The sequence below is a fragment of the Bos indicus genome, chromosome 21 (assembly GCF_029378745.1).
Source record: "Bos indicus isolate NIAB-ARS_2022 breed Sahiwal x Tharparkar chromosome 21, NIAB-ARS_B.indTharparkar_mat_pri_1.0, whole genome shotgun sequence".
NCBI classification, from domain to species: domain Eukaryota; kingdom Metazoa; phylum Chordata; class Mammalia; order Artiodactyla; family Bovidae; genus Bos; species Bos indicus.
In genome coordinates, this window is record NC_091780.1 from 55,510,697 (window position 1) to 55,534,863 (window position 24,167).

Below are 24,167 nucleotides of genomic sequence, written 5' to 3' on the forward strand. Positions count from 1 at the left end.
GTTTCCAGAAGAGTGCAGGTGCTAGAGCTGAGTTCTGGTTATTCTTACCTTGTGTGGGAGAGCCAGGTGAGGACAGGGCACGGCAGGCAGCCCCAGTCTCCGCTGACACCGTAGTGTGGTCTTTCAGGAAACAATATCTGTAACCTGACAGCAGATTTGTCACCTGAGCCACTGACTACCTGATCCTTCGGCTTTGGAGAAGGAGTGCCCCTGTCAGAGGGAGCAGTGATATCGGATCCCAGGGGACCCTGGGAGGAATCCGAGGATATAGCTTCAGTTAGGAGCCAGGGTGCAGATAAGAGGAGGCAGACATAGAGACGGAGCAGTTCTGGAGATCAGGAATGTAATCAAGAAGAGTCTGCAGAAATATATATAAATAGCATTAAATAAACAATAATATCAGAAATATAAGGGGGGGAGGGCCCAAGGGAGCTAAAAAGCAAGTAGAATTCAAGGGAATTGAGGAAGAAAGGGGGCCAGGAGAAAGGATCTGAGCAGTTAGGTGCATACAGAGAAGAGGAAGTAAGAGAAAGGTCTGGTCCAAGGATGGAGCGCTTGGGAAGAGAGGGGCTTTTGATTCAGTACCCAGAGCCACAAAATGTTAAGAGTTGGGCAGGACTTCAGAGATCACACAGACCAAATCTCTCATGCCATGGATAAGAAAACAGACCCAGAGAGGAGTGACTTGCTCATTCGGTCACTCCAGGGTTTGGATTTGTCTTCTGGCCTTCTTTCTGTGGCCCAGGTGAAAGCCCTTAGAAAATTCTGAGGTGAGAAAAGAAAGAATGAAACCAGGTTAAATTACTACGCAAAGGGGCTACTCCTCACACACACATGTGTATGCACACAGAAAGAGGGAGAAAGAGACACTGCTCTTAGATCAGAGAGATCCATCTCTCTGATCTGGTCAGGGTGAGAAGGCTTGTCTGCCGTCTGTTTATATCCCAAGGCCTTCACTTGACACCAGCTCTAAAGAGTAATTCAACACCAAGGCTTCACTCAAACCACATTCTCTTCTTCTTTCCTTAGAACTCTTCTTTATTCTATCGCCCAAACCCGTATGTTCAAACCCATTATTACTGCACCTCTGTCCTGGAAGTTTCATTGACGATCATAGAATTTTAGAACTGGAAAAGACTTCAGGAATCCTCTGGTAAAAACTTCTCATTTTATAGATGAGGAAATGGAGGCCCAAAGAAATAGAATAACTTGGCCCACGGCAATCAAAGGAGGTGAGGGCGGTGCTGGGATTTTCCAAAATGAGTCAAAAAGTTAGAACCAGTGAAATGATCTATTGCCTCACTGTGCCAATATTTTCTCTTTGCTCATCAGAGTTACCACATCTAGTCTGAAAAACAGAGAGGAGAATCAGAGGAAGAATACGGCCTGGGTTCCCAACAGTTTCCTACTCCTGGTTCCAACCCATCCTGCAAGCCACTTAAATTTCTGCCCTTTGTTCTGTAACAACCCTCTTAAAAGAAATTCTCCCTTTTGCTGATAAGGTAGCAAAATATGACTCGACTGGATTCAAATCCTGTGTGTCCTGGGCAGTTTCTAAACTTCTCTGTATTGGTGTTCTTTTCTGCTAAAATGAGAAATACTAGTATAGAGTTGTCATGAGTGTTAAATTTGACAAGGCATTTATTCAGCACAGTGCCTGGCATTCATTCAAAAAAAAAAAAAAAACTACCTATCATGTGCTAGGCACTGTACAGAATAAACATTCACTAAATGTGACGACTGTTATTAGTCTAGCTCAATATGATTCTTTTATTTGAAGCTACAGAGTCGTAATTAATTCAGAAATTGTTACCAAGAGGTAGTGTCTTGAATGAAAGACCTTTAGAACAAGTACGGAACTAGCTGAGTCAAGCAGAGAAGGTAACAATGAGGACTTCCTCAAACCAGAAGGGGAAATTCTTGGCAGTCCACCAGATGATGAAGCAGTTTAAGCAGTCCTGTTGCTGCCAAGGATTCAGACTATGTTCCAACTGAGGGTGAAGTGCTTAGGGTTTATAGCAAATATGTCAGCCTTATTCAATATAAGCAAGTTACTGCTTATAGTCTGGTAAAAGTTCAACAAAAGCAAGACAAGTTCCAATCCATGGATAAGAGCAATCCAGAACCAACAAACTGAAGTGACAGGGGTCCAGAGCAGGAAATTAATCATGTGTTTTGCTTAAGTGAAGTGGGTTAGATTGGTGTGGTGATTGCTATGCTCTGTGATCTGGCAACTGGAATGGAGATACGTGGGAGGAGCCAAGGGAGTTGAGAGATCTGCTGCTGCTGCTGCTAAGTCGCTTCAGTCGTGCCTGACTCTGTGCGACCCCAAAGACGACAGCCCATCAGGCTCCACCTTCCCTGGGATTCTCCAGGCAAGAACACTGGAGTGGGTTGCCATTTCCTTCTCCAATGCATGAAAGTGAAAAGTGAAAGTGAAGTCACTCAGTCTTCGACTTAGCGACCCCGTGGACTGCAGCCTACCAGGCTCCTCTGTCCATGAGATTTTCCAGGCAAGAGTACTGGAGTGAGGTGCCAATCTGAAACATCCTCAATTCCCTAAACCAACCGCAGGGCGCTTTCTGATTAGAACACAGGCTTCCCTTTGTAAAGCATTTGGGATCTTAGTTCCCCAACCCGGGATTGAGCCTGTGCCCCCTCCAGTGGAAGCTTGGCGTCTTAGCCACTGGACTGCAAGGAAGTCCCATTTTCCTACCTTTCCAGTTTGCCTTTTATAACTGAAATATAGATATATACTGCTAAGGACCCAAGCAACCCCCAGATCTCTTGCAGTTAGGTGGAGTCCGGTGATTAGTCTTGGCTAATGGATAGTAAATGACCAAAGAGCTAAGAGCGAGTGAGTGATGCTGTTGAGGTAACCTGGAAACCACACGTTGAGACAGCAGTGTCATAAGGCTAATTAGCCCCGATTTATCACGCAGCATTTAGAGTCAATTCTTATTTGTGAATTCTGTCTTTGCGGATTCCTCTGCTCACTAAAATGCATTTGTGACCCCAAAATCAGTAACCATGGCAATCTCACAATCATTCACAGACATGTGCAGAGTGGTGAAAAATCTGAGTCGCTTGATGTGTATATTCCTAGCTGAGGTCAAATAAGGCAGTACTCAGTGCCCATACTACCCTGAATGTGTTTCATCTCGTCTGATCTCGGGAGCTAAGCAGGGCCAGGCCTGGTTGGCACTTGGATGGGAAACAAGGCAATACTCTACCTTCTTCTCACACTGTAAATAAGTGTCCTTTTCACCATCTATCTAGTGCCACAATTTTAGTATTTTTGTGCTTTTTGTTAGTAATTTCACTGTTTAAAATGGTTTTCCAGCTTCATGCTCCTAAGCACAGGAAGGCTGCAATGCACCTTACAAGAAAACGTGTGTATGATAAACATTATTCAAGCGTGAGTTATAGTACTGTTGAAAGAGGCCAATACTACTGAATCAGCAACATATTATAATTAATAAGGTGTCTTTAAACAGAAACACCTTACAAAAAACATCCTACAGGAGGGAAGGGGAGTTTGGAGAAGAATGGATACATGTATATGTATGGCCGAGCCCCTATGCTGTCCACCTGAAACTGTCACAACATTACTAATCAGCTATAACTCCAATACAAAATAAAGTTTAAAATAAAAACACCATAGATAAAGAAAGTTATGTATCCATCCAATGATATTTGAAGATGTGAGGGATAGTTGGAGATCAAATGGGGAAACTATGGTCCAAAATTAAAGCTTATTACAAACCGTATGCAAAAAAATTTTAGTTACATCACAACTGTATCTAAATCCTAACTTCTCTTCCAAAATGCTCTTGAGGAACCATCATAGTTACCTGGCATAGAGTTTGAATCTCTTCCTTGACTCAAGGATAGTTATAGATGGGCTTTCCTGATAGCTGGTAAAGAATTCGCCTGCAGTGTGGGAGACCTGGGTTCATTCTCTGGGTTGGGAAGATCCCCTGGAGTAGGGAAAGGCTACCCACTCCAGTATTTTGGCCTAGAGAATTCCATGGACTGTATTGTCCATGGGGTCACAAAGAGTCCGACACGACTAAGCGACTTTTACTCACTAATAGCAGGGATACTAGGTCAGGGCAAGGATAAAAAGGGAGCTGGAGGAGTAATGGACTCGTTGCCAGTGGGGTTTGATCCTTAGGCCCTGAAATATTTTTATTTCGTTAGAAAAAAATTTGGTCGTGCCTGGGTGGCTTGTGGAATGTGGGATCTTAGTTCCCCACCCAGGGATTGAACCTGGGCCCTCGGCAGTGAGCGTGTGGAGTCCTGACCGCTGAACTGCCAGGGAATTCCCTGAGCAGCATCTTTGAGTAGTTTTTCTCAGAGTACAGACTGAGGACCAGCAGAATTGGCTTCACTTGTTGACATGTTAGAAAGTACAGAATCTCAGGTCCCATCCTCAGGGCCTATTGAATCAGGTGTTAAATACACACATTAAAATTTCAAAAGCACATTATAGCTATATGAGGACTGATTCCCCTTCTGGATTTTTATACCTAACCTTAAATGAAGTGGAGGGCTTCCCTGATGGCTCAGAGGGTAAAGCGTCTGCCTGCAATGCGGGATACCCTGGTTCGATCCCTGGGTTGGGAAGATCCCCTGGAGAAGGAAATGGCAACCCACTCCGGTTCTCTTGCCTGGAAAATGCCATGGATGGAGAAGCCTGTAGGCTAGAGTCTATGGTAGGCTACAGTCTATGGGGTCGCAAAGAGTCGGACACGACTAAGCGACTTCACTTTCTTAAATGAATGTCCTGTGCTTGCTACCTCATTTTTTTAACTCCTTCTTTTATATATAAGTGTATATATATATATATATAATTTATTTATTTGGCTGCACCAGGCCTTAGTTGCAGCATGTGGAATCTCTTAGTTGTGGCAGGTGGGATCTAGTTCCCTGACCAGAGCTCAAACCCGGGCTCCCTGCACTGGGAGTGTGGAGTCTTAGCCACTGGGCCACCAGGGAAGTCTCCCTCTCAGACTTCTTTTTTTTCCCTCGCAGACTTCTTCCTGGCTCCTCTTTCTCTTCCTGTCCTTCAAACGTTCCTGTTTCCCAGGCTTCTGTGTCCAGTCCACTTTTCTTCTATTTGCACTAAGTGGAAATCTTCTGTCATCTCTAATTCTGGCTGATTCCTTTGGGGTTGCTAGGTACACAAGTGCGTCTAAAATTGTATCTGTAGTTCTTCGTTCCAAATACTGATGCCACCTTTCTTATTATACGATTTTATGATTTTATTTATGTATTTTTGGTTGTGCTGGCTCTTCATTGCTGCTTGGGCTTTTCTCTAGTTGTGGTGAGTGGGGGCCGCTCTCTAGTGGAGGCGCACAGGCTTCTCATTGTGCTGACTTCTCTTGTAGCAGAACATGGGCTCAATAGTTGAGGTGCATGGGCCTGGCTGCTCTGTGGCAAGTGGGATCATCCCAGACCAAGGACTGAACCCATGTCTTCTGCACTGGCAGGTGGATTCTTTACCCCCAAGCCACCAGGGAAGTCCATTATTACAAGATTTTGAATACAATACTGACGTTTATTTTTCAAACATTTGTGTTTTGTTCCATATTTTATGGGAAATGACTAAAATGCTTTTCCTTGAAACATAGTTAGCTCTTAGTTTTAGACAATCTTTACTTACTTTATTTTAAAAATTGAGAATTCATATAATATAAAATTTACCAGTTTAGAGTATACAATTTAGTGTTTCAAGTATTCCTCAAAAATTTATGTTCATACATGTTAACACTCAACAAGTGACAGAATTTTTAATAATAAACATTTCTAAAGATTTGAGTCATCCAACAGGATCCTCTCTAGATAATGTTACCAGTAACTAGAAACATCAAACATTGGATAACCCCCTTTCAGTGATGTTCTGTAAAGTGTTGCTACTTTGATGGGAGACAGATTAACTCTGAGGGCCCTTCTAACACTAAAAATCTGTGGGACATACTGATCTGCCCTGCCCGCTACAGAGTGGACTCAATGCCCTCAGAAATAGCAATGGAAAAAAGGGACGCAGTTTTGGCCCAGAAACAGGTGAAAACACTTTGATCAACACTTTGATTAAAGTTAACGGTGCACAGGAGAAGCAATGTTCTTAGAGTAGCAATGGGAACAACTGTTGTTGCTGTTCAGTCGCTATGTCCAACTCTTTTCGACCCCATGGACTGCAGCACACCAGGCTTCCCTGTCCACTATCTCCCAGTTTGCTCAAATTCATGTCCTTTGAGTCAGTGATGCTATCTAACCATCTCATCCTCTGTCACCCCCTTCTTTTGCCTTCAGTCTTTCCCAGCATCAGAGTCTTTTTCCAGTGAGTTGGCTCTTCGAATCAGGTGGCCAAAGTAATGGCAACAAGAGTTCTCAATTAGTCACACTCACAGCTTCTGGGGTCTCCTCACCCCCAACCCCCAGGGACTTGTACTCACTAGTGAGGTAAATTAGGACTCTAGTAGGAAGTAGACGCTTCAGAAACGATGGGCTGTAGTGACAATGCCAAGGGCAGAGTGAGACTCAGGAGCTGTGGCAAGAGTAGAAAGCCAAGGACCGGGGCCCCCAGCAGCATCTGAACCAACTTTTCACCTGATCTGGTTGTCTTTCAGTATCCCCTCTGTCTCCGAGACAGATCACTGCACAATTATTAACAGGATTTATTAGACTTTGAATTCTACATTTCCAGCTATTTCCTTCATTTATGTTGGCCAAAAATAGTGAAGCCATCCACTGTCAGCTCTACTTGTCTTCAAAGTTCATCAGTGCCTGCACTGTAAAGAAACAGACTGTGAGGCTGGAGACCTAAGAATATTCGGAACATACAAACGTTTGGTGAAGATCCTGCTTCTCTGGGTTCCAGGTTCCTACTCACATCTTTACTAATCTTTACTCTAAATTAAGCTGTATGAGTCTGTCCTCTTTGCCACAGATGAATTAATCCGTATTTAAAGAAACCACCTTGCTACCTTTACCTCCCCTTCACCTTGTTCTCCCCAGAACACACTGGGAGGCAGGGCCAGGACCACTGGAAAAATGCACCATTTTGAAGCAGGCAAAACCTGTCTGACATCCTGCTCTCAATTCCATGTTTCATTGTTACAAATTCCTCTTATTGCTCTCCTGTGCCCACCTCTGGGGGTCACATTCCTCTTCCCTCATTGATATTTTCACTTTGGGTTGATTTTAGCCAGGTATTAGGCGGAAAGCACTAATAACATGCTAATAAAAGGAGGACAGGTATTAGGAGGTATTAGGAGGATAACACTAAGAAAAATGCCCCTCACTCTTCTAGTTTTTTTATTTTTAGAGGAAAAACTCATTGATCCAAATTAATCTCCAGGTAGCTAAATCTCAAGTGAGAAAATTAGGAAAAATAATTTTGAGTAGGTAGTTCTCAGCTTAAATCAAACTCTGCTATTTCAATCACATGTTGTCTCTGCATCGGCCGACTCTAGAAAGGACTGAAAGGAAGAGAATTCATAAATCTCTTGAGGACAGTGGGCTCTTGAGAGCTTTCTGCCAACTATCCAATCCTCACAGCTACCAAACTTGAGCCTGAGGCCCTTACTGCCTGGGCCTGAAAGGTGACCTTCAAAGAGAGGAAACTCGCATTTCAAAAGCGGGTGGGCTGCCCAAACAGAGCAAAAGCCCACCTTACTATCCTAATTCTCAACAGCTGGAACTGGGTAGTTTTCTCTTGGGAAATCAGCTCTCGGACATCACAAGATTTCTGTCCCCTACCAGGGAGATTCCCACGTAGCACAGTGGAAAAGAACCTGCCTGCCAATGCAGGAGCACAAGAGACACAGGTTCGACCCTTGGGTCGGGAAGATCCTGGAGAAGGAGATGGCAATCCACTCCAGTATTCTTGCCTGGGGAATCCCATGGTCCATGGGGTCACAAAGAGTCAGATACAACCTAGTGACTAAACAATAACAACCAGAGAAGCAGAGTTGCCAGGTCCTCACTAGGTTAGAAGAAATCAGGACATATGCCCAGAAAGTGATATGCCAAATGCTGAATTTGCCTTTTTTAGGTGTGAGGTAGAAATTCAGAGGCTGAGATGCCACAACAGTGAACATACTCTGTCTCTCCCCAGGTATATATATGCTGCTCTGATGAACTTAACTCCTAGCATCCATGGCATACCTGCAAACTCTTGTAACTGCTTACGCTCCTCCAGGTTATACTGAAGCTTCTCTAGCAACTCAAAATACCGGAAGAGTGAATCTCTAGGCCAGACAACACGTTCATCCTGATCCATGTCCATTAGCCCAGGCAGATTCTGGTGCACGTGAGTCTCCCAGTCCAGCTGACCTGGAAGGAGGAATGCTTCTTAAAAATATATTGAGATTCATGGAAGTTGGATAAAAGCTGATAAATTCTATGGGGGTAGAGGTGGAGAAAGCAGGGATGAAAGAGGATGCGGGAAGGAGAGAAGGAAAAAATGTGTAGCACCAAGAAACCACTTTTACAGTAAACAAAGAAAGCCACAACCGTACTTTTAAAAACTGCAGCAGAATCACAGAAGAAATGAAGAGGTGTGAAGAAAGTAGTCAAGGCCAGAACATCGGACTGGTGGAGAAAATGGGGAAATACACACAGTGGGAGAACTCCTATTAAGATTTTGGGCTGTCTCATGGAAAAGAGGGGTCTGAATTCAACTGGAAGAAACCTTCTGCTTACCGATAAGGTCACAATATCTGGAGCTAGAAACCGACGAGCAGGAGGAAAACGAAGAGGAGGAAGAAGAGAAGGAAGATGTAGACTTTCTCCTTTTGGACAAGGACTTTGTTCTTGACTTAGATGCTTTTGAACCCTTTCTAGTGGCACTCTGCTTAGACTCTTGTTGAGAAGCTTCTGTTAAGTCTGAAGGTCTCCCTTGTTGACTGGCATCTCTGGAAGTGAAAAGGGAAATTTCATTGCTTCAAATACATCTACACGATATGACTAGTTCTATCCCTATTCTAGTCCTGGCCCTGGCCTAAAAGTAGAACTTAAAGCGATGAGGCATCTCTGTTGTGGCATCTCAGCCTCTGAATTTCTACCTCACACCTAAAAAACTGCTGCCAAGATCTAAGTTTAAGCATATCCAACCTAAATTAACCAATGGGATGCTCTCCTATTAGTGCCCTTCACTGCATAACTTCTGTGCTCACTCTTATCCAGGCTTTCACATTCCACACTCCACCTTATTTTGCAGAGTCTTAGCCCCACCCACAGCCCTTGGGCCTATGTCTATTGCACCACAACTATGCCCCCTGAGCCCTCGATTCCATCTCATTATTAGAGGGACAGTGGCCTCAGGTCTTTATGTCTTCTCCATTTATGGTTGCTCCTTTGGGGATCTCATCTCCTGAGTTTAAATGCCTCCTAGATCTCTGGTGGCTCAGATGACAAAGAATCGACATGCAATGCGGGAGACCTGTGTTTGATCCCTGGGTCAGAAAGATCCCCTGGAGAAGGGAATGGCTACCCACTCCAGTATCCTCACCTGAGGATATATAGACAGAGGAGCCTGGCAGGCTACAGTCCATGGGGTCACATCAGACACGACTGAGTGACTAACACTTTCACTTCAGATGCAAATTTAAGCCCCTTGTCCAGATCTCACTCCTTAAACCAAACTTGTATATATAACGTTTACTAATGTAGAAAGCTTGAATTTCTAATGGACATCTTAAATCCGATCAAAACTAAATTCTTTTCCCACCAATCTTCCATTCACAGTCTTCCCCATCTCAGGTAACTGACCCTTTCTGCTCAGGTCAGACTCTCATCCTTAAATCTTCTCTCATAACCTACATCCAACCCACCAAGAAATCCTGTTGACTCTACCTTCAAAATATATCTTTTCTCATTAGTATTGGTACTACTCTGGCCTGAACCATCAACATCTCTTATTTGGACAGCAGCATAGCCTAACTCATCTCTACGCTTCTCTTTTTGTTCTTCTTATAGTCTATCTTCAACACAGCAACCAGACCAATCCTTTTCTCTTTTGAAAAATATTTATTTATTTGGCTGCACTGGGTCTGAGTTGCAGTGTGTGGGCTTAGTTGCCCCAACACATGTGGGATCTTACTTCCCAGAGCAGGTATCAAACCTGCGTTCTCTGCTGCTGCTGCTGCTGTTGCTAAATTGCTTCAGGCATGTCCGACTCTGTGTGACCCCATAGACGGCAGCCCACCAGGCTCCCCCGTCCCTGGGATTCTCCAGGCAAGAACATTGGAGTGGGGTGCCATTTCTGCATTGCAAGGTATATTTCTAACCACTGGACCACCAGGGAAGTCCCCAGACTAATCCTTCTTAAACGTAAGTCATTACATGTTGTTACTCTGCTATGTTCCCCTTTTCACCCAAAATCAAAGCCTAAGTCCTTACAGTGGTCCCCCCAGCCCTACAGGATCAGGTCCCCGTTGTCTTTCTGACCTCATCTCCTATCACTCTCCCCCCTGTTCACTCTATTTCAGTCACAATAGTGTCCTTGCCATTTCTCAAACACCACCAGGCATGCTTCTTGTTTAGGACCTTTGCACTAGCTGTTCCCTCTGCCAATAACACTCCTCCCATAGATATCCATGTAGTAATGCCCTCACGTCCTCCAAGTCTTTGCTCAAATGTTACCTTCTCAATAAGGCCACTCTGTTTAAAATTAAAACCCATAATGAATCCCCACCCTATACTCCAATCCCCCTTAACCTGTTATACATTTTACTTTTTCATAACGCTTATCATATTTTTAAATTTTTTAATTGAAGTATAGTTGATTTGCAATGTTGGGTTAATTTCTGCTGAACAGCAGTGACTCAGTTATGCACATATACACTTTTTATATTAAATGCTTATCATATTTTAACATGTTAATTTTCTTTTTAATATGTTCATTGCTTATTGTCTCTTTCCTCCTCCTACTTCACATAAATTCTATGAAAACAGGCATTATTGTCTATTTTGTTCACTGATATGTTCCAAGCAACTAATAAGTATTCAATAATTATTAGTTGATGCATTTCTTCTTTTTCTTTCTGCTCTCTTGTCTACTGCTACACATTCATGGCTTTGAATATCATCTGTTTCATGGAAGGTACTGTTACTAGTTTCCTATGGTTGTGATAACAAATTACCACAAACTTGGTAGCCTAAAACAACAGAAATTTATTCTCTCACAATTCTGGAAGCTGGAAATCTGAAATCGACATGTCAACAGGGCCATGCTCCCTTTGGAAGCTCAAAGACAGAAGGTTCCTTGCTTCTTCTAGCTTCTGGTAGAAGAAGCCTGGCATCCACTGGCTTCCTTTGGCTTGTGGTTGCATCACTCCAATCTCTGTCTCTGTCTTGACAGCTTCTCCTATTCTGTGTCCATGTCTTCTCTCCCATATCTTATGAGGCTCCTAGTCACTGGACTTATGGCCCACCTGGATAATCCAGGGTGATCACATCTCAAGATCCTTAATTTATTTGCATCTGCAGAGACCCTTTTTTCCAAATAAGGTCATGTTCACAGGTTCCGGGGGTTAGGACATGGACCTATCTTCTCGGAGGCCACTGTTCAACCCGATATGATAAGTGGTTATTGAAGGAATAGAATCCTCTCTCAGAGCCAATCTTCACCTTTGGCTTTCTACCTCTTTCACGAGTGTGCATCCCACTTCACATATACACTCCTAACCTGGCATCCAGTTTGCTAATGCTTGACCTCTGTGCCTCAGGGATTAGGTTTTGTCTCCTGCAAAGAAAAAAAAAAAAAGCAAAACAGTGAAGAGAGTTACACCGAAGCAGGAGGGTAGTAAGGAAAAAATAAAAGAATTCTGATCATTAAGTGAAGAAAAGTGGGTGAGAACAAGTTGCAGTAAAGGAGTGAAAAAGAGTAGGAAAGCCCTGAAGTGGATAAAGAATCGGGCAATATTTTAGAGCTGGGGAATTCTAACTCTGAGGAAAATCTGTCCCATGGCGGGAAACGGGATGAAGGCCAAGGAGTAGAAATAGAGGGTGGGATCGGGAAACCCTCGAGAACTGAAGGTGTGTATGAAGATATGGCAGCAGACCTCTGGATAATCTGCCGCTTGAATATGTCGGCTTTGTGCTGGACCTCCAGGTGTGTCATCTCCTCGTTCAGCTCATTCCTGATATTCTGGAAGTTAGTAACTGCCCCAGAGGGCCATTAGGAGTCGGAAGGCGGCGGTGACTAGACCTGGGGAGACCGCTTGGGTGGGGAGAAACCAAGTGAAACATCCATTCCAGGGCCCACGCTTTCCTATTACATCAGATTCTCTCCCTCTGTAATCCAGCAAACCTCGCTTTCACTCTAACTTCTTCCCAGCCCCACTGCCCACCAAGTTTCACCTCTTCTATGCTTACCCATCATGGCTACTATGATATTTCGAAAGATAATGGAACCAAGTAACAACCAGAGGATGACATAGATGCTGCTGAAGGTGCGGCTGACCTCAGGCACCTTCCAGGTGTCCTGAAGCAGTGCATACCAGTGGTCCAGGGTGAAGAGAATGAACACGGTTACTATGGAATTCAGTAGGTCCCTAAAGAAAAAGGAGATGTGAGTACAGAGGGAGCTAATTCTCTACGAAACACTACCATTTGTACTCTCACAGCAACATATGAGCACTTCTTTGCAGTTTGCTCTGACTTTGGCTCCTTTTCTACCATACTGGTTTTTTTTTTAACCTCATCTTCAGTTTGAAATTGCTTTACTTGCTTTTCCTTTGTTATGAATAATCTATGAATATCTCTAAGTATTCCATCAGTGCCTGAGGCACAGTAGGTACTCAATACATAGATATTAACTGAATGTTTAAAAATTCAGCATGTGATTCATGCTGATTCATGTGAATGTATGGCAAAACCCACCACAATATTGTAATTAGCCTCCAATTAAAATAAATAAATTTTAAAAAATTGAATCACCAATTACACATTATTTTTGCAAGTTCATTCTACACTGTTCTATGGACTTCACCTGGTAGAGTCACAAAGTTAGCAAACATCATGCCTACTTTGTTTGCTGCATGAATTGATAGCCAAGTAAGTGGATGGATGTGTAGCATAAACATGTGATTCCAAATAATGAATAATGATAAGTATATCACAAAAGATCTCAGAAGATATCTAAATTTTCCCTCTTATCCCTCCATATACAAATTATTGAAAACATCAGAGCCTGAATAGAATGAATTCTATGACTTCCCTAAATCAATACTCTTACAAAACCACCTGTTAGTCTAAGATAGAGAGCTGAGAAGTGCTGACAAGATTGGATTCCAATTTATAAATAACTTTGTATCCTCTAAATCCAAATAGACTTTCTACTAGTAATCAGAGTTCTCTAGACAGAGATTACTAGGAGGTTTTACTTTTGAAAGAATGTAAGTGTGTTCATGTGTAATTTCTACACTGAGAGATTGCAGTAAAACCAGTGACCATGCTTGAGAGTCATGGTAACATTTATTGATGTGTGTGAAATGTGTGAAATGCTGTGTAAGTGCTTAAATAAATTACATCATTTATCCCTATACTCATGAACTTATGCTGCTTTTAATCCCATTTTTCAAAAGAGGTAACTGAAGCATAGAAACCAGGGCTTAACCACGGGAGTACACTGCTTTTTAAAGATAGTTGATAAGGGTAAGTTTGAATTTGCAAAACGCAGAGCAAACCAGGAACTAGCTGCCCTATTCTCAAAATTGGAGCTAATACCACTCACTATTCTTTGCTTTCTCTTTCCTTCTCCCTACTGTGTTCTATTCCCATTTCTTATAATAGACTATACTTGTATTACTGCACTTTGGATTCGCTTCCCAGTCTCATGTCCAGATTCTCTCCCCCACCCCCGAGGCTCCCCCTGGTCCTGCCTACGAGAAGAACTCATGATACTCCAGGTCCTGGCGAGTTGAACGGGTGTAATTCTCGAAGAAGTAGACACCAGCCACAGCAAAAATGTAGAAGAAGATGAGCAGCAACATCAAGAGGAAGGTCATGCTCTAAAGGTCATGACCTTGAGTCAGAGCTGGGCCAGACTAGGCTGATTTCCACCTACAGCCCAGTCAGGCCCACCCTGGAAATCCCCCACCAGACCCTCACTTCTAGCCTGAGCCCAGTCATCTCTAGAACACAGTGGCTTGTCCCCAGCCCTTTCTCATGGACAACATTTCACAGGGTCTCTTATTGCCTTCTTTCACCCACCCAGACTGTTTCATGTTATATCCCCATGTTTTTCCACTTTGCCCACCTGATAGAGCTGCAATAGTCAAATTACCTTTAGGGCCCTGACCAGGGCCAAAATGATGACTCGAACTTGATGGAATCGTGCAAAGAGTTTGAGAGACCTTAGTACCCGGCAGATCCTCAGCAACTGGAGCCATACAGGTTTGCTTGTTACCCCTGCCAGCACCACAATCTCAGGAATCAGAGACTGTAGGAAACACAGATTGTGAGTAAAATACACCCCTCAAAGCACCCAGTACAGCTGCCCTTTTTTTATCTCTTCTTTTCATAGTTCTTTGGTCATTATCCTTTGAATAGCATTTTCTGGGGACTGTTTCCTATTCAGTCTTCCTATAAAAAATTACTTAAACTCTGCATTTCAACTTGCTCAGATGTAAAAAGGGGATTATCTCAGTGCTTATCTCATTAGATTACTGTGGAGCTCAAATAAAAAAAAAAAAAAGCAAGTAAAACAGGATAGTTCCTGACATTTAATTAGTGCCTAGTAACTGGTAGAAGTTATTGCTGAGGTTAATGTGATTAGATTCTTCCTTGCTTCTAATAACAACTCCTGCAATGCCTGACTTTTAGTTTTAGAGAAAAAACAACCAAAATAAGGAAGTTAGGTACATTTCTATTTGTTTCTTCCTATACTGTAACCATCTTTTCTTGTCTTTGATTCACCTAGGCACATTTCTCCGTCCAGTAAATTAACCTTCAGGATATCTATCCTTACCAATACTGTGACCACAAAGTCAAAAACGTTCCAGGCATTCTTCCAAAAGAGAAAAAAGCTGGATAGCCACATAAGAAGGATCTCCAAGATGAAAATAAGCAAGATGAACCAAGCTGCCACCTCCAGAGTCAGCTTCAGTGGCTCCAATTGGGTATTTGCAGATTCAAGCAATTCTGTGAGAATAGAGCAAAGGATGAGTAGAGCTTAAAGAAGGGGGAAGTTGAATGATAGAGAATGATTAGCAACTGCTAAAAAGCCACAGTTGTGCCCACTGCTATGCCATTTTTCTTTTGGAAAATTAAGGAGTTTCTCTCCTTAATACTGTTGTTGGTTCAACCTATGAAACAGAACTGAACATGAAAAATAGCTTCAAGTCATCTACTGTTGGTTCTGGTACGTGTTAACAGCTACAAGTTACTGCCTTCTCACTCTGGGGTCAGAAAGTCACCAAGGAATTGCTTAACAACCACCAATGCTGTCTGCTGTCTGTTGTTTGGTGTTACCGGAACACCAAACTTCACAAAGCAGCAATGGGCCTTCAGAAAAGAATGCAAATGTAGGGCCATGGTATGGAAAGTGTTTTATAACATATCTAGGAACAAGAAACCAAATTCATGGGATGTATTAGGCTATCACAAGAAATTACCTGGTTGTTATTTTTATTTATTTGGCTGTGCTTGAGTCTTCACCGGGGCATGTGGGCAGCACACAGGCTTCCCAGCGCAGGGGCCTCTCTCTAGTTGCGGCGCGTGGGTGGGCTTAGTCATGCAGGTGAGTTTACCTGCCTCTCAGGATGTGGGATCTTAGGCTCAGACCAGGGACTGAACCTATGTCCCCTGTATTGGAAGGCAGATCCTTAACCACTGGACCACCAGGAAAGTCCTTTTGTTAGTTTTAAAACTTTCCCTTTCTATTTTGCCTAAAATTAATTTTATTCTGCAGACTGAATCCAAATTGAACCCTCTGTAGAACCTATTTGCTAACTTTGATTTCTTAACTCATCTTTCAACCCCCTTCACTTCTTCTATACATTTAATAGATGTATATCATGCTGTAGAAAAAAGCATTAAGATCAAAATAGGTTTAAAAGCTAAATAATAATTTGTTTCTCTTTGAAACAGAATAATCTGAGACCCTCCAAAGGCACTATGACTGATATGCCTGGCGGTTAATAGAGACAACAAGAGAATAATCAATCACCTTGAACAACACAAACTGCTGTGTAATTTTGATACATACTCAGTTATAAATTGTTATTGTTTTTAGCAATGTTTTGGCTAATTACATCTATTATGAAGTAAGGAACACTGATATTCAAATACAACTTCATGGAGAGCAAAAGAATAATCCTGCAAGTTTATTTCAAGACAATCTTCATCAGATTCTATAAATTGCATTCATCTGATAGAAAATTTTATTTAGCACATAAAGATATCTCTAGAACCTCAAAAATCAGTGTTAAAATTGTGTTATACTCAGGTTTTTTTTTTTGTTGGAAATAAGGACTATTCACACTCATGATGTGTTATTTTCAGAGAAGGGCTTGCAAATAAGCCAAATCTTCTTTCTTTTCTCACTCTCACCATTTAGAAGCAAAATATGAAAAGTATAAAAATAAGCCAATTGGTGTCTGAAGTGCAAAGAATTACCAATATCATTCTAAAAGAAGATTAGTTCCTATTTTTTTATGCCCGAACACATAATTAAATTTTCACCTACACTTTAACATATATAACATGTATTTAACATATAATACATAATGTTGTAAACCTAAAACTAGTACATATCTAATTTTTTTGAAAGAAACAAAAACTATAAAAATATAATACATAGGGAATTCCTTGGTGACCCAGGGTCCAGTGGTTAGGAGGCACTTTTACTGCCACGGGCCAGGGTTTGATCCCTGATCAGAGAACAAAGATCCCGTTAGCCATCCAACACAGCCAAAAAAAAAAAAAAAACCAATAAAGTAAATATATTTGCTACCCAAACCAAACTTAACATATGTTGTTGTTCTTCAGTTGCTAAGTCATGTCTGATTCTTTGTGACCCCATGGACTGCAGAACGCCAGGCTCCCCTGTCCTTTACTATCTCTCGAAGTTTGCTCAAACTCATGTCCATTGAGTTGGTGATGCCATCCAACCATCTCATCCTCTGCCTCCTCCTTCTCTTTTTGCCTTCAATCTTTCCCAGCATCAGCGTCTTTTCCAATGAGTCATCTCTTCACATCAGAAGGCCAAAGTATTGGAGCTTCAGCTTCAGCATCAGTCCTTCCAATGAATATTCAGGGTTGACATCCTTTAGGATTGACTGCTTTGATCTCCTTGCTGTCCAAGGGACTCTCAAGAGTCTTCTCCAACACCACAGTTCAAGAGCATCAATTCTCTGGTGCTCAGCTTCTTTATGATCCAACTGTCACATCCGTACATGACCACTGGAAAAACCATAGCTTTGATTATATGGACCTTTGTTGGCAAAGTGATGCCTTTGGTTTTTAATACACTGTCTAGGTTTGTCATAGCCTTCCTTCCAAGGAGCAGTGAAAGTCGCTCAGACTCTTTGGAACCCCATGGACTGTATAGTCCATGGAATTCTCCAGGCCAGAATACTGGAGTGGGTAGCCTTTCCCTTCTCCAGCAGATCTTCCCGATCCAGGAATCAAACCAGGGTCTCCTGCATTGCAGGTGGATTCTTTACCAACCGAGCTATGAGGGAAGTATAGGAGCAAGTGTCTCTTAATTTCATGGCTACAGTCACTGTCTGCAGTGATTCTGGAGCCCAAGAAAACAAACTCAGTCACTGCTTCTACTTTTTTCCCTTCTATTTGCCATTAAGTGATGGGACCAGATGCCATGATCTTAGTTTTTTGTTGTTGTTGTTGTTGTTGTTAATTTTGTACTTTGTAGTGATCTTAGTTTTTTGAATGTTGAGTTTTAAGCCAGCTTTTTCACTCTTCTCTTTCACCCTCATCAAGAGGCTCTAGTTCTTTTTTTTTTTTTTTTTAAGAGGCTCTAGTTCTTGTTCACTTTCTGCCACTAGAGTGATATCATCTACAAATCTGAGGTTGTTGATATTTCTCCCAGCAGTCTTGATTCCAGTTTGTGATTCATCCAGCTCAGCATTTTGTATGATGTATTCTGCATACAGATTTATAATCAGAGTGACAATATACAGCCCTGTATTCCTTTCCCAATTTGGAACCAGTCAGTGGTTGGGTTCTAACTGTTGCTTCTTGGCTGGCATACAGATTTCTACAGAGAGAGGTAAGGAAGTTACCTGTTTGTTGTGATACACACAGTCAAAGATTTTAGCGTAGTCAATGAAGCAGATGTTTTTCTGTAATTCCTTTGCTTTCTCTATGATCCAACAAATGTTGGCAATTTGATCTCTGATTCCTCTGCCTTTTCTAAACCCAGATTGTTCATCTGGAAGTTCTCGGTTCATGTACTACTGAAACCTAGCTTGAAGGATTTTGAGTATAACCTTCCTAGTGTGTGAAATGAGTGCAACTGCACTGTAGTTTAACATTCTTTGGCATTGCCCTTCTTTGGGATTTGAATAAAAATTGACCTTTTCCAGCTCTGAGGCCACTGCTGAGTTTTCCAAATTTACAGACAAATTGAGTGCATCACTTTAACACCATCATCTTTTAGGATCTTAAATAGCTTAATTGGAATTCCATCACCTCCACTAGCTTTGTTGAGTCAATATATAATGCCACATAAAAATTAATTTCTAGACAAATAATATACTTTCTTTTAAAAAAGCATGATCACTTATAAAATGGAAAAAGTATAAATTTACTCACATTTTATTATTAAAATTATAACACTAAAATAAAATAGTAACATGTTACTTTAAAATATTTTTACTTCAATTTACTTCTCCATATCACAGAAAAAAACATGATAAAATAAAATGATTATAATTACTAAGGAGGTTTTCAAAGTTATATATGTTTTCCTGGGAAACAAAGTCATAGGACAACAAAGATTGGGGAGCTTTGATCTAGAGAACTGTTACTTACATTAGTATTTTTCTCCCTATCTCTAACAGTAATATTTATGATCTGGAAAACTGCTTTTAAAAATCTAAACAAAGTCTTAATGTTTATCACACAAATTAGTCTATTCAAAAAAACTGTTAGTCACAAATTATTTCCCTCTGCCAACTCCCTCCTGCCTTTCTATCATGCGTGCATGCTAAGTTGCTTCAGTCCTGTCCAACTCTTTGCAACCCTATGGACTATAGCCTGCCAGGCTCCTCTGTCCATGAGATTCTCCAGGCAAGAATATTGAAGTGGGTTGCCATGCTCTCCTCAAGGGGATCTTCCAAACCCAGGGACTAAACCCCCACCTCTTATGTCTCCTGCATTGGCAGGCAAGTTCTTTCCATGAGAAAGTATTTAATGATCTTGCCAGGTGGTTGCCACATAGGCAGTCCACCGTTCCTTTGACACAATAATCATATTTCATATTCAGCTATTTTACCAAAAAGAATGGTTAGTGTTGTTCTATTTTGATTTGCCCATTAGATCCAAGGAATTCCATATAATTACTGCCCATTAGATCCAGGGAATCTCATATATTTACTTTATATTCTAAGGCTTAAGTCTATATCCCTAATCCTACAAGGTAAACACTTGCCAATTATCATGATTAACAAGAAATAGGAAATGTGGGTAAAATCCTCACCACTGTGGGGAGGAAATAAAAGAGTTCAAAGCATATAGTATACTGGAGTTGGCCAATGACACCAATTACTGTTGGGTCTTAAAATACTTCTGACCTGACTGCATTAAAACACTACTGTTAAGGTGGGAAACGTCCCCCAAATAGTGATGAAACGAGGAAGTGAGTTCTTCTACTCTCCTTTCTGAGTGGTTTGTTTGAGATGTAATCAAATGAGTTCATTGATTTTCCAAACATTCTTTTGCTTTTAATACGTTTCATAAAATTTATGACTGGTTTTAGAGTCATTTACTTTTTAAGTCACTCTGCTGGCTCATCTAACATCTTAGTTGTACCTTTACATACATTGTGAGCTTTCTTATTTGTACTTAATCTTTCTAAATCTATTTGTAAAAATGTAAATGTTGGATCACCTGCTGATAGGCACTCAGTATCTCTATTAGGAGATCCATTATATTAAAAACAAAAAACAGTCCCCTACACACGAACCTTCAAGTTGCAAACTTTCAAAGATGCCAATGTGCGTTCACACATCCAATCACATAAGTTAGCTCATGTGTCTGGTGTACACGGTCATGTGTGTGCATCCTTTACAAGTGGTTGTGTTTTCATGTACTTTACTGTACAGTACCACATAGAGTACAGTATCTTTACTTCAAGACCAGGATGTCCAGAAGCAAGTGTAAAAACAGTGGTCATGTAGCTGGTACTGCTAAGAGGCACCAGAAATTGGAGGTCCAGAGAAAGGAACGAAGAGAGACAAGAGAAAGAAGTAACTGAAGAACCAGAGAGAGTCACAACGCAGGAAATGGCGAGGGGATTTTCTTTATTTGAGATACTTTTAGCTTTTGAGGCACAGAACCTGAACATAGAACAGTACACAAAGGCTGCAGCAGCCGTTCAGAACACAATCCAGTGCCCCCGTGTCATCGAAAACAAGAAAAAAAAAAAAAAGAGCTACGACCCAGACATCACTGGATTGTTTCTTTCATGAGCATAGATAGAATTGAATTCAGCAAGGAACCATCAACATCAGGCATGAATGAAATTGCAGCTTGCCCTCCATCTCCTATGGTTAATGATGCTTCAGCTCTACCATCTCCCACCTCCTCTCCCTCCTCCAGTCAGTACCTCTTCTTGCTTGTTCACTCGATGCCAACTGCTGTGTGCCAAATCTTGTAGTGTACCCTTTCAGGGTACTGTACTGTGAGATTTAAAATGTTTTATTTTTTTTCAGTTTTTAAATTTTTAAAATTTATTTTTGGCTGTGCTGGGTCTTTGTTGTTGCATGGGCTTCCTCTAATTGTGATGAACAGGGACACTTTCTAGTCGAGTGTACAGGCTTCTCGCTGTGGTGGCTTCTCTTGTTGCAAAGCACAGGCTCTAGGGTACACAGGCTCCAGAGCACAGGCTCAACAATTGTGGCACACAGGATTGTTGCTCCATGGCATGCGGTAGCCTCTTGGACCAGGGATCGAACCTGTGTCTCACGCGCTGGCAGACGGATTCTTTACCACTGCGCCATCAGGGAAGCCCTTATTTGTTTTTTCTTTACATATTATTTGTGTGAAAAGTATCATAAACCTATTACAGTATGTTAGCACTATATAGCAGATGGTGTTGGGTACCTTGACTAACTTTCTTGGACTTATGGATACACTCTCGGAATGACTCGTTCATATGTAGGGGACTTACTGTATTAGACTAAACTAACTAACACAAGAAATACAGGTGGTTTTCCCATCTCCAATTTCTTAGGAGCCTGCTACCCCTACCTCTAAGTGTCTGGACTACCTTAGACTACTTTTGAGAGCCCTCCCAATGTTTCTAGGTCTTAGCAGTTGCACAAATCCAGGGGACTTAATATAATTGTCACTATCACAATTCAAATAACATTCAAAAGTGTAAAGTGATCAACTTGAAGGAACAATGACCCCCATCCTTTCATTCAATGTGAGTTCTCACCTATTTCAACCATCAGTACAACTGTATTCAAGAAGATGAGGAAGATGATAAAGTTTCTGAAGATAGGACCTGTCTTCTCTTAAGAAAACATACAGAATGAAGTTCTTTCTAATTTATGCAGGCGACATAATTAGGGCAATAGAACCCTAATGAGAAGAAAATGGAGTTTGGGAAGGAAAAAATAAGTCCTTAGGCAGATGATGAGGCAAGAGTGAGTAAAATGGGATAAAAATGAGTGGCAAGAGGAACCTCCCTGGTGGTCCAGTGGTTAAGACTCTGCCTTCTAACGCAGCAGGTGTGGGTTCAATCCCTGGTCCGAGAACTAAGGTCCCACATGCCATGGGGCATAACCAAAAAAAAAAACAAAAAACAACACAACTCTTGTGGGGGGTGGGGAGTTTGGGAGGAAGGGATAGTTAGGGAGTTTGGGATCGACATGTACACACTGTTATATTTAAAATGGACAACCAACAGGGACCTACCGCATAGCACAGGGAACTCTGCTCAATGTTTTGTGGCAGCCTGGATGGGAGAGCTTGGGAGAGAATGGATATATGTTTATGCATGGCTGAGTCCCTTTGCTGTCTGCTATCACAACACTGTCAACTGGCCATACTCCAATAAAAAATAAAAGTTAAAAAAAAATAAGTGGCATGAAAGGATACGCTCAAGGACCCATCCAGCCCATAAGGAAAGAGGTGGCCTCTCGCTGCATCGCACTCGAAGGGTGCTCATTAGCCTCTGGGCATGTGTAATCCGTTCTACATGACGAGGTTTTATGGAGAATCGTACAAGCTGGTGTTGATCTCCCAACATAAGCTTCTTCTGACGGGAAGAATCTACATCAAAAATAAAAAAGGGACAGTGGATAAACATAAAAAGAAATCTTTGGGAGTATCAAGAGCAGGTAGGGTTGAGCGGCGGGAACACTTGTTAAGTAATGGACCCCTCCCATACCCCCGAGGGCTTACCTTGCTGTTCCTTCACATAGCAACTAATACTAGTTTGAAGTAAGAGCTAACCTATTGCTTATGACCAACACTGTTCATGCCCAAGATAAGTTACAGGTTCAACCCTCAAAGTTCTCAGTGTCTTTGGTGGAAACATCCAGGCCAACCAGGGCTACTAGGTATCCTAGGCCTAAAAACGAGTGACATAGTTCTATCTCCTGGATTCAGAGCTTTATTTACTAAGTCTTTATCAAGTTTGGTGTAACTTTTTAAAAGCTGCAACCAAACCAATCTCCCCTGAATTTTCCACCTTTAAAATTTTCTCTGCTTCCTACTCTTCGGAGGGTGTGGTTACATGTGTGTGTGTATTCAGTCACTCAGCTGTGTCCCACTCTGCGACCCCACGGACTGTAGCCGCCCACCCCCCCCCCCCCCCCACCAGCCCCGGGCTGCTCTGTCCATGGGATTTTCCAAGCAAGAATACTGGAGAGGGTTGCCATTTCCTCCTCCAGGAGATCTTCCCCATCCAGGGATGAAACCCGCATCTCCTGCATTGGCAGGTGGATTCTTTACCACTGTGCCACCTGGGAAGGGTGTGGATGGGAGCCTTAAATGCATCTTAGTGAAGAAACAGGCTGCTGACCAAGTATCTCTCGGATTGTGTGCCGTGGCACAGCTTGGCTCAAGCCTTGCAGATGCTCGATGAGAGAGAAAGTATCAATGAGCCGGGAACGAATGGCATCAGCCCGGGGTAGTTGCATGTGTCCTGATGGGTGATAAGTGGCCATGTCTGTTAAGAAAATAAAAGTGTCATTTCATTTTTGGAGTTGCACCAAGGCTTAGAGATTCTCTTCCCTTTCTCCCAAGGTCTTCGCCCTTAAGAGGACAAATACATTGTACTCAGACTCAAGGCCTTTTGAAACAAAAGGAGACGGGATTCATTAAAGAATCTGCGTAGTTGACTAAGCGGCCAGGCGCCTTCACCCGTGTGACAGCAGTTCTAGTTAAATGCAGCAGCCACAAAAGGTAGGAGTCCCGGGTTGGACAAAGAGGAATTCAAGCACTACCTGGACCTGAGGGAGTCAGGTAATGCAATGAGATGGGACAGAGGGAGGGCTCAAGAACTGGCTCCGAAAAGAAAAACCCAGTTCCATGAGGAACTGGATAAAAGGCAACAGCCTGACATTTTGAAAATGTGTCCGATCCCAAGCGTGACCACTCCAACGCGCTCCCTCGGGTGCCAGCTCCTTCTCTCAATTCCCGCTCCTGGGCCTCATCTCAGCCCAGGCTCTCTTCCGCCCACTCAGCCCTGACTTCAACTCCTCCGCCTCCGGTTCTGGCGCCCCCTGAGCTCGGCTGTCCGCAGGCGGGACGAATTCAGGGTCGGCTCCCAGCTCCGCAGCGCCACACGTCCGGCTCCCGCCCGGTCCCGCCCGGTCCCGGGTTCCGGCTGGTCCCCGGACCCACCCCCAGCAGCAACCAGCGACCCGGGCCCCCCTTCGCGGCCCCGGTCGCCCCGGCGCTCGCCGCCTCGGCCCCGCCCCACGCTCCGGCCACTCGGCGGTTACCAGCTGGTC

General features: G+C 42.6%; 1 protein-coding gene across 3 annotated transcripts; it reads right to left on the reverse strand.

Moving 5' to 3' along the window:
• Positions 1-6,668: 6,668 nt before the first annotated feature.
• On the reverse strand, positions 6,669-24,135 carry CATSPER2 (cation channel sperm associated 2). Of its 3 annotated transcripts, none has more exons than XM_070775539.1 (13): positions 24,058-24,135; positions 23,234-23,380; positions 22,306-22,479; positions 21,641-21,709; positions 14,984-15,156; positions 14,300-14,455; positions 13,900-14,024; positions 12,388-12,566; positions 12,075-12,174; positions 11,699-11,755; positions 8,713-8,924; positions 8,176-8,343; positions 6,669-6,797 (listed from the first exon to the last, which is right to left on the reverse strand). In XM_070775539.1, exons 2-13 carry the CDS (start codon positions 23,376-23,378, stop codon positions 6,766-6,768), a joined length of 1,590 nt encoding a protein of 529 aa, XP_070631640.1. In that variant the 5' UTR covers positions 23,379-23,380; positions 24,058-24,135; the 3' UTR covers positions 6,669-6,765. The 3 variants fall into 3 exon arrangements, with proteins under 3 accessions (XP_070631640.1, XP_070631641.1, XP_070631639.1); XM_070775540.1 differs by lacking the exon at positions 24,058-24,135 and adding an exon at positions 23,905-24,047; XM_070775538.1 differs by lacking the exon at positions 24,058-24,135 and adding an exon at positions 23,658-24,047.
• Positions 24,136-24,167: the final 32 nt, after the last annotated feature.

Excerpts from the sequence above, each read along its gene's own strand:
- CATSPER2 (XM_070775539.1), bottom strand. The coding sequence starts at position 23,378 with ATGGCCACTTATCACCCATCAGGACACATGCAACTACCCCGGGCTGAT. Across the intron at positions 15,157-21,640 it reads TGTACTGATGGTTGAAATAG|AATTGCTTGAATCTGCAAAT; the intron begins GTGAGAACTCAC and ends CTATTCTCACAG. Across the intron at positions 8,344-8,712 it reads CAGATATTGTGACCTTATCG|GTCAGCTGGACTGGGAGACT; the intron begins GTAAGCAGAAGG and ends TCCTCCTTCCAG.